Source organism: Mastomys coucha, unplaced genomic scaffold, assembly GCF_008632895.1.
Source record: "Mastomys coucha isolate ucsf_1 unplaced genomic scaffold, UCSF_Mcou_1 pScaffold20, whole genome shotgun sequence".
NCBI classification, from domain to species: domain Eukaryota; kingdom Metazoa; phylum Chordata; class Mammalia; order Rodentia; family Muridae; genus Mastomys; species Mastomys coucha.
The window spans coordinates 142,894,938-142,905,926 of NW_022196903.1; the positions used below are offsets into that span (position 1 = coordinate 142,894,938).

The window sequence follows — 10,989 nt, forward strand, 5'->3', positions numbered from 1 at the left end:
CTCCAACAAGACCAAACCTCCTAATAGTGCCACTCCCTAGGCCGAGCATATTCTCAAACCACCACAAATGCTAATTTTTAGGATTTTTTTTTAAACTTTTGTTGCAAAGAATGTTCTTCACTAATTCTCTTTTCTTTCCATCCACTATTCAAGCAGGTGTCCCCATTCTTTTGACCTTGTTTCTACTGAAACTGACAGGTAAAGATCAGCACTGGTTCCTTTAGAGACCAAATGGAGGTTTTTTCATTCAGTTCTTCATTTTAAATTGTCTCCCTTTGGTTGGCTCTGTACTTTATTCTGTTTATTAATTTTTTCTTATTTCACATGAGTATTTTGCCTGCATATATATCTGTGCACACAGTGCCCAAAGAGGCCAGAAGAAAATGTCAGCTCCCCTGGAATTGGAGTTATAGATGGATAGACAATCACTGTGAGCCACCATGTGGGTGCTGGGAATTAAACCTAGGTCCTCTGGATGAGCAGCCACTACTCATAACCACTGAGCCATCTCTCCAGTACCTCTATTTAAGTCTGTTGCTGGGTATTGATTAGTGCTGTAATCTTAGCACTAAGGAAGTTGAAAAGGTTTGCTTCAAATTCAAGGCCAGCCTGATCTATAAAGTGAGACTGTCTCCAAAAAGAAAAAAGAAAAAGAAAAAGAGAGAAAGAAAATGGTAGACAGACAGGATGACTTTACAGAGTACTCCTAGCACTTTGACCATACTATCTCCCAACTTAGATACAGAATCTGCTTAGGATTCTATCCTCGGTTCTTTTCTCATTTTCTTCTATCCATTCTTGAGATTTTTCAGAACTTCTATAACTCTAACTGGTAGTTTGAAGAAGTACAGCCCCCATAGGCTCATATATTTGAATGCCTAGTCACCAGACAGTGGAACTGCCTGATAGGATTAGGAGGATTAGGAGGTAAGGCCTAATTGAAGGAAGTGTGTGAGGTTTAAGATTTCAAAAGCTCATTCCAGACACAGTCTCATTCTCTCTGCCTGCAGATAAGAATGTAACTCTTGGGGCTAAAGAGATGGCTCAGTGGTTAAGAGACTGCTCTTCCGAAGGTCCTGAGTTCAGATTCCAGCAACCACATGGTGGCTCACAACCATCCGTAATGAGATCTGACATTCTCTTGTGGTGTGTCTGAAGACAGCTACAATGTACTTACATATAATAATAAATAAATCTTTAAAAAAAAAAAAAAGAATGTAACTCTTATCTATCCTCCAGCACCATGCTTGCCATGCTTGTCTTTCTCACTACCATGATAATAATGGACTAAGCCTCTCACAGTGTAAGCAACGCCCAATTAAATGTTTTCCTTTGTTAAGAGTTGCTATGGTGGACTGAAGAGATGGCTCAACAGTTAAGATCACTGACTGTTCTTCCAGAGGTCCTGAGTTCAATTCCCAGCAACCACATGATAGCTCACAACTATCTGTAATGGTTATCCAATGCCGTCTTCTGGTGTGTCTGAAGACAGCAACAGTGTACCCATATACATGAAATAAATTAATTAAAAAAAAGAATTGCTGCGGTTATGGTGTCTTTTCACAGCAATAGAATCAACCTAACAGACAAGTGACAAAGTTTTAACCATATTCTCTCTCTCTCTCTCTCTTTTTTTTGTTTTTTGTTTTTGTTTTGTTTTGTTTTGTTTTTTTAAAGAATTATTTTATTTCATTTTTATGTGTATGAGTACACTGTAGCTGTACAGATGACTGTGTTCGATCATGTGTGTGTGGCTGTTGTTGATCTCAGGACCTCTGCTCAGGCTCGCTCCAGCCCCGCTCGCTCCGGCCTGCTCGCTCTGGCGTAATTTTCTGCAGCTGTCTTCAGACGCACCAGAAGAGGGCATCCGATCTCATTGTGGGTGGTTGTGAGCCACCATGTGGTTGCTGGGATCCGAACTCAGGACCTTCGGAAGAGCAGTCAGTGCTCTTACCCACTGAGCCATCTCGCCAGCCCTTGTTTTGTTTTTTGAGACAGGGTTTCTCTGTATAGTCCTGGCTGTCCTGGAACTCACTCTGTAGACCAGGTTGGTCTCCAACTCAGAAATCCGCCTGACTCACCTCCCAAGTGCTGGGATTAAAGGCATGCACCACCACTGCTTGGCTCATATTCTTTTTAGTTAAACTAAATGTGTTCCAATGCCCATTATGTCTATCAGAATGTCCTCATTAAAGAAGACTGGGGGGGGGGGGTATTAAATGCAATTTTTTTCTCCCAGCCCCAAGCACCCAGAGTAACGACTCTGAGACTTATATTTACAAACACCTTGGCTATAAATACCTTGACTAGCTCATAAATTAATCATCCATTACTCTAATCTAAATTTTGCCACGAGGCTGATTACCTTTGTTCAGCTCCTGTGCTTCTGACCTCTTGTATGTTCCAGGCATATATCTCTGTCTGGCTCTATCCCAGAATCCTTCTACCTACTAGACATCCCACCTTCTTTTTTTTTTTTAAGATTTATTTATTTATTATATATAAGTACACTGTAGCTGTCTGCAGACATACCAGAAGAGGGTATCAGATCTCATTACAGATGGTTGTAAATCATGTGGTTGCTGGGATTTGAACTCAGGACCTCTAGAAGAACAGTCAGTGCTCTTAACCACTGAGTTATCTCTCCAGCCCCAACATCCCACCTTCTATTCTAGCCTTTCCTATAGTCCATAGGTTTTTTTTTTTTTTACTTACAAGTGATACAACCACACAGTACATAAGAGATTCTCTCTACAGGGAAAGACTTGATAGCAGTTATTTGAATATAAAGACAGGAGATTAATAAACAGTGGAACCATTGAAAGCTGGTAAAGATAGAGAAGTGATTACTTATCCTAGAGGTCAGAATGCCAACTAGTACAAACACTACAGAAAATAATTTATCCGTTTCTTTTAAAAAACAAAATAAAAACCAAGAAAAACTAAAACATGGGACCAGCACATGGGCCAGCGTTATGCTTCTAAGCATTTGCTCTAGAGCAGAGTGCTATTAAAACAAAACAAAACAAAGCAAAACTTGTACATGAAGCCAGGCCTGGTGGTTCACACCTTTAATTTCTGCATTCAGGAGGAAGGGGCAGGTGGATCTCTGTGAAATTCAGGTCAGCCTGGTCTACAGAGCAAGTTCTAGAACAGCCATGGCTGACAGAGAAAACAAGTCTTAGAAAAGAGGGCATGGAAGAGGAGACAAAAGGAGAGGAGAGGAAAGAAAAAACTTGTACAGGGGTGAAGTGGAAATTTCTGGTTTCTTTGGAAACTCGGTATATACAATGTGATGTTTTCCTAGAAGCTGTCTTGTGAGAGGATATTTTTGCTGAAACAGATACATAAGAGAGCAAGTGATGTTTTCCTGGAGCAGACACTTGAGCAGCGCATGTTTGGAAAGAATGTAAGTGGAACCCCATAGTGAAATGACACTCTTGCATTGCGACACCTTGCAACACTTTGCTGGACTTCTCTGGGCTTCTTTCTTGGCTAGTGTTCACTTCATAGAGGGAAAGGTGCCAAAAAGCTTCTTATGGTATTGCAGCTGATTCTTGCGCCTTTCCCTCCTGCCAATTCAACAGAGCCTTGTGGTTTCTGCTGGATTAAGCTGCTGCTACTGATTCGTGTTTGATATTTACTATTCGTATTTACTATTGGACTGGACCACTGAGTCATGTTTGGTGTTTGCTATTGTACTGGACTGTTGGAATTCTGACATGAAGAGTGGAATTGCCCTCAAACAACAGGCCCACAACCCCCTCTTCCTATGAACCTTCTTTTTCCCCTACCTCTAGTTGATGGGTTAGAAGGAAGGTTGAAGCATTTAAGAACCCTAAAGTAGGTTTAGAGAAAAATCTAAGCCTACAGGTGGTACCCACTTTGGGTGTCAGCTGTTAAAATAATTTTTAAATCCATATTTTCTTTCCCAGAAAGATGACTCTGAGACAATTATTAGTAAATGTGTTGGCCATAATCTTTGGTTCATCCCCTGCCCAGATTGTAACCCAATCATTTAAACTATTCTATGTCTACCATGTAGTTAGTTATCTCCCCTTCAGTCTGGCCTGTTTCTTTCTTCACATCTCTTCATAACCCTGAGTTCATCTACCTATTGGTTTACATCCATCTCCTTGGTTCATTTCTCATAGCTCCCTTGAATCTCTTTTATACTCTCATTATTCCCCAGAATCCTCTCTTTTCCTACCACTGTCACTCCTCCCATTTCCTGCCTCAGCTCATTGGCCACTGGCTTCTTTATTGAAAGGTGGTGCTTACAAGAGATTCTCTCTACACGGGGGTGTGTGTAACTGAATTTCTTACAGCCTAAACCTGAAAAAAATCCAATTGTTCTTTAGTGAGTGTTGGGGTACATTGTGTAAAGGTGTGTCTCAGTATATTCAAGTGTTAATTCTGTACCAGCATAGAGCCAAATGCTGGCAGGATCTTGGTATTGTTACTTCTACTCTATTCAGGCCTATCACCTGTCTCATAGTTTGTAAATACTCATTCTTCCTCACCTCCCTAAGACAATCTAGAATTGTATCTGATTGGCTGTGATAAAGCTCTGACAGCCAGTAGCTGGGCAGGAAGTAGAGGGCAGAAGTTCCAGTGCTAGAAGAAGACTGAGAGGAAATTGGCCAGCAGACATGTGTGAGTAGAGAAAGCAAGCTCAGCACAACGCATGAATCCTTCCTCTCTGTTTCTTTATAATGAATGTGACGTGAATAGATATTTTAAGTTCCTATTGCTGACTTCCCTGTAGTATGGACTGTAACTTGGAATTGTGAGCTCAAATAAACCTTTTCCTTTCCCAAGTTGCTTTTATCAGAGTATTTTATTATAGAAACAGAAAGGAACTAAGACATAATGAAACATGCATCAACTTGAACCGACGTGCAGAGAACTACAAGGAGAATGCCAACCTTAAACTGATGTGGATTATCTATATATAATCCCTTAAAAATTATTCAAAGACCAAAGGATGAACACTGAAGAGAACATAAGGGAAGTGGGTAGAGATATCATAATATAACCTGAAGGTTCTGTGGTGATGAAAATGTCGCTGGGCAGTGGTGGCACACGCCTTTAATCCCAGCACTTGGGAGGCAGAAGCAGGTGGATTTCTGAGTTCAAAGCCACCCTGGTCTACAGAGTAAGTTCCAGGACATCCAGGGCTACACAGAGAAACCCTGTCTCAAAAGAAAATGTCTTATCAGTGCTGGCATCCTGGCTGTGATACTGAACTATAGTTTTGTAACATGTTGTTGTCAAAGGAAACTGGATAAGATTTCATGAAATCCATCTTATATCCTACAACTACATGTGATCCTAAATAATTAACTTATAATACATAATTTAAGGGGGCTGGTGAGATGGCTCAGTGGGTAAGAGTACTGACTGCCCTTCCAAAGGCCCTGAGTTCAAATCCTAGCAACCACATGGTGACTCACAACCACCTGTAATGAAATCTGATCTAATGCCCTGGTGAGGCTGAAGACTGCTACAGTGTACTTATTTATAATAATAAACAAATCTTTGGGCAGAGCGATTGGGACTGACTGGATCAAGCAGGATCTACTGGAACGAGCAGGGGGTTGACCAGAGTGAGCAGAGGTCCTAAAAGTCAATTCCCAACAACCAGATGAAGGCTCACAACTATCTGTACAGCTACAGTATATACTCATATGCATAAAATAAATAAATAAATCTTTTAAAAAAAGATATAACTAAAAGGCCACATTTTCCCATGAAAACTTTCTTGCCTTTGGGGCACACTCAATGTGCTGGTTAGCCCTTTATCAACTAGACTCAAGCTAAGGTCATCTGGAAAGAGGAAACCTCAAATGGCCTCAAATGGCCTGCTTGTAGTCCTCAGATTGGCCTACAAGCAAGTCTATGAAGATTTCCTTGATTAAAGATTGACATCATGAGCCCAGCGGGTCAAGCCTACAACATATAGTGCCATTCGTTGGCAGGTGCGTGAGTCCTGAGGGCAAGCCAATAAGCAGTTCAGTTCTCACCTCCAGGTCCCTGCCTTAAGTTCCTGCCCTTACTTCATAATGGACTGTGACCTAGAGTTATAAGATAAGATAAACCCTTCCCTCCTCAAGTTGCTATTAGTCAGAATTTTTGTTACAACAATAGAAATAAAATTAGGGTATTCATTAAAAACAATGTTATTAAACTAAAGACAACAAGAAAAGTCAGCAAAAAACTATAAGCTTAAACTTTGCTCTCATCACACTTTAAATGACTTGCCTTAAACTATAACTTACCTATGTCTCATTATGCATCTCTATTTTTTGTATTACTTTGCATACAAGGATATCTACATTTAAAAATGCCATTACTGAGCTGGAGAGATGGCTCAGCGGGTAAGAGCACTGACTGCTCTTCCGAAGGTCCTGAGTTCGGATCCCAGCAACCACATGGTGGCTCACAACCATCCATAATGAGATCTGACGTCCTCTTCTGGTGCATCTACAGTGTATTACACCGGAGTGAGCAGGGCCGAAGCAAGCTCATGGCCACCTGTACAGCTACAGTGTACTCATACACATAAAATAAATAAATACATCTTTAAAAAAATAAAAATAAAAATTTCTGAGTTTGAGGCCAGTCTGATCTACAGAGTGATGGAGGTCTGAAGCACGATGGTCAAAATAGGAACATGTGTGAGAAAAGTATGCAATATCTCTTGAGTACAATGAACAGAATTGTGTGGTTAGGTAAGAATAAAAAGTTAACTGTAACGGAGTGGTTAGGTAAGAATAAAAAGTTAACTGTAACGGGCATTGGTGGCACACGCCTTTAATCCCAGCACTGGGGAGGCAGAGGCAGGTCGATTTCTGAGTTCGAGGCCAGCCTGGTCTACAGAGTGAAGTTCCAGGACAGCCATGGCTACACAGAGAAACCCTGTCTCGGAAAAAAAAAAAAAAACTATAGGAAGACAAGAATGATTGTAAAATTCTAGTCTGATGGCTTTTGGGAAATCACTATCCAAGACAACCTGGACTGGGTTATGGAGGCTGCTTGTGTACATACCAGCTGAGTGTTATGATAGTTTCTTCAACTAGAGACTTCCATGAGTAACTGGAAAACCCGCATCCCCATTCACAAAAGCTGACATGGGAAGAGAAAGGAATAAAGAGGTAAAGTCATAAAATGTCAGCTCTATACCCAGGGATGTCTCATGGATGGTCCTGCTAGGGGCTATGGCTCTGGGTAAGAATAACTGGCATGCTTACAGTTTGAAATCCCAAAGTAATGTTTATCTAGGTACTGCCACTATGGCCTTTTTAAGTATTTAATACTGTAGTGGCTATTCCTGTTTGTCAATTTGACTATATCTGGAATGAACTACTTGGAAGGCTCACCTATGTTCTAATCTGGAGGCTGAGGGATACAAGTTTCTGACCTGGATCTGGGCATGGAGATCTTGAGGCATAGTGGCTATGAATCCCAAGATTAAGACAGGAAGATCTCTGAGTTCAAGGTCATCTAGGATTAAAGGTGTGGTAGCACACACCTTTAATCTGGGCCACACCTTTTGCTGGAGACCTATATAAGGAAGGCTCTCTCTTCTTTGCCTGCTTGCCTTGTGGGACTGAGCAACTGGACTTGGACTTCCTTGGACTTCCATTCACAGCTGCTGCTCACCATTGTTGGGAGTTGCACTACAGACTGTAAATCATCAACAAATTCCTTTACTATATAGAGACTACCCATAAGTTCTGTGACTCTAGAGGACCCTGACTAATACAAACACCTTAGCCATCCAAACAGAATATCACACAATTGTCTACCCTGTCTGTGGACAGTAGCTCATTTACTAATCTGTTAGTGGTTCATAGAGAAAATGAAAGCTAATAGCCCAGACCTGAAACCTACCTAGAGCCAGGCATGGTAGTGCAAAGTCTATAATAGCTGCATTGGAAGTGGTAGAAGTAGAGGGATCATGAGTCCAGGGCCAGGCTGAGATACAAAACAAGTTTGAAGCCAGCCTAGAATACATGAGATCCTGTCTCAAAACACAACAGTCTATAACTACTGCACCCAGAATGCTTTTGATCTCATCCAATTTAAAACAACAAATAAATCTTACAAGCTTACTAGAGCACATTTAAAACCACATTAAGTGATCTGTCAGTGAATGTTATTTAGCTTATACTTGAGCACCTCTACTCTAAAAGGGCCTGCCTCAGCAGGACTCTGCATCATGGTGCCTGGTGAGAGCCATGACTTGTAAATTTAAGACCTTTAGTACTATATTAATAAGTGCCAGTAGCAATATCCCTTAAAATAGCACAGGTAACCAGATCTCTGAACAGACTTTCCCAAAAGAATGTGACAAACTTCCTGATTAAAGAAGGAAGGCATTTTAAAATTCCTAGTCTTGGCTGGAGAGATGACTCATTGGGTAAAATGTTTGCTGTTCAATCATAAGAATTTCAGTTCAAATCCCAAATGCCAAGGGAAAATTGACAAATAAATTAGCTCATTAGGACCTGTAATTGAAGAGCTCAGGAGGCAAAGACAGGCAGATCTCTGTAAGTTCTAGGACAACTTGGTATACATAGGAAATTCCAGACAGCTGGGGGATAACCTAGTCAGCAAATCTATTGTTTAACTGGATTTAACTGGAGAGAATAGAATTGCCAACAATATTGTAAACATGTTAATCGTGTGGTGATGAGGAAGACTAAATAAAGGCTTGAGAAAGACCTCGTGGACCTGATAAACTAGCTGCTTCTGAGCACTAATCTGCTGTCAGTCATTTATTTAATAGTATCAGTGCCTTCTCTATGTACTTTGTGTTCTGGACTTGAAAATCAAAAATCAAAACAAGTTTCTGCCTTGGCAGATGAGCTGCATCAATTGATAAGCAAAAATGTTTCCCCAGTCCTTCACATATTTCTAAATATTATAACAAAGTACTTCTGACAATAATTCTTTACAAGAACTGAGAAATAAAATATTTAATAACTAAGAGATTTACATCTAAACTATAAAATATGAAAAAAAAAGAAAACTATAGGGCTAGTGAGATGGCTCAGCGGGTAAGAGCACTGCTCTTCTGAAGGTCCTGAGTTACATGGAGGCTTATGACCACCTGTAATGAAATCTGACGTCCTCTTCTGGTGAGTCTGAAGACTGCTACAGTGTACCTATTTTTATGAGCCTGTGGTACACTATAGCACATAACATTTATGTGCCAGGAACTGTTAAGTATTTAGATATATCCTTAGTAAAACTTTACAACTGCACCATTACACTGATCCTGTATACACACAGGAAGATAGTCTTTAAAAACATGAAGAAGGGAATAAAGGAGGAAAAGAGCTCAATCCTAGAGATAAAATAGCTAGCTCAAAGTTAATTAGGAGTCACAAAGGCAAGATGTACACAAACAAACAAAAAAGCCTAAACTTCTTGATTACTCAGCACTTTGTTTATACAATTAAACCCAGCATTTTACTAAGAACAGAGTACACATGTGCATCTCTTACTATGCATTGTTTTAACACACACAGCAGACAACAAAATGTAGCTAAATGGAGAATATGCCCTATGGCAAGGAAGTCATAATATGTTCCAGGAGAATATAGTCTGGCCAGTGGAAAATATCCATCTTGTTTGGTTGGTTGATTGGTTTTTTGTTTGTTTTTTTTGAAACAGGGTTTCTCTGTATAGCCTTAGAGGTCTTAGAACTTGATCTGTAGACCGGACTGGCCTCTAACTCAGAGATCCATCTGCCTCTGCCTCCCAAGTGCTGAGACTAAAGGTTTATACCACCACTGCCCAGCTACATCCATCTTTTAATTAGATACACATCAGAGGAAAGTGACCTTAGAAGGACCTTGACAATATAAAGGTCTTCTTTTAAACTAACACCATGAACCCATTAATCCCAGAGTTGTCAGTGATAAATTCTTAATTCTCAATCAAATATTTATGCAAATAGAAACAACTGGAGGTGCAGTTTAAATTTTTATTGAGGCACAATGAGGCATGGTAACTTGTCTGAAGTTGAGGCATTCGGTTCAGTAAGCTGACCATTAACACAGTTTAGGGTTAAGTGCAAACAGTACACATTCGCTATGTGACTAGCAAGGCTACATCACAATTTATAAAGTGCCAGATTAGTGCTAACTATCATTCTGCTTCAAAGTTTTCACATAAGGAAAACAAAAAAGTAAGGACCTCCTTCTTTCTCTAGGAACAAAAATATTTTCCCCAACCAGTTAATCACTAGCGCAAGGACTACTTTTCCTTAGATCCACTAGTAAGAACTTCATTCTTTTACTCTGAACTGAATTTTAATCTTGATAAAGAAGATAGCCTGAAAATGTAGAGTATTTCCAGCTACTTCCATAAATTGCTCCCCTGTGTAAGCGCAACCATATCTGGTCTCCCTGGAGGAGCTGTAGAATGGCATGGTTGCTTGCTGTCTCATGGTCTGGAGCACCATCATTGGCATAGGCTGACACCAAGACCTCCTCATTCTTCATGAGGTTGACATACAGCGGTACATTCACAGCCAGCTTTAGCATGTGAAAAATGAACACGTAAGTGCCATTTACTGGGCAACTGAATCTACCAAACTGAAGATCAAATGTCTCTCCCAAGTTGTTCAGGAGAAGATCAAACACAATAGGTTGGTCTAAAGTTCCAGGAGCCAGATTAGATGTTCTGGCAGCTGAGAAGGCAACTCGCATTTGTTGAGGCAGGGGATAGATGTGTACTGGCAGAATGGCAGCAGCTGGGCTTGTCACTGGTACATCCACTGGAGTCATGCTCCGAGAGTCGCCTAGCCCAGAGTCTCCACTGTTAAAAGTCTCGCTGTCTCTTTCTGGGCTGCTCACCTGAGAGGAGTCGCTCCACCCTGCTGTTCATTAATAACAGTGAGTTTTTCAGTGAGATCTTAGCTTTGACAGGATATTTAACATTAGCTACTGAAACACATGATTCCAAAACAAAAGC

At 40.5% G+C, this 10,989-nt stretch overlaps 1 protein-coding gene across 9 annotated transcripts in view; it reads right to left on the minus strand.

Annotated features, from left to right (window-relative positions):
* Window positions 1–9,983: 9,983 nt before the first annotated feature.
* Caprin2 (caprin family member 2) overlaps window positions 9,984–10,989 on the minus strand; it is a 53,922-nt gene continuing 52,916 nt past the window's right edge. For 6 of the 9 annotated variants that reach the window (XM_031383958.1, XM_031383959.1, XM_031383962.1 and 3 more), the window contains one exon: window positions 9,984–10,894. In XM_031383958.1, coding sequence (XP_031239818.1) covers window positions 10,326–10,894 — 569 coding nt within the window. In that variant the 3' untranslated portion in view covers window positions 9,984–10,325. The remainder of the gene's footprint in view (window positions 10,895–10,989) is intronic. The other 3 variants (XM_031383965.1, XM_031383960.1, XM_031383966.1) reach the window with 1 other exon arrangement.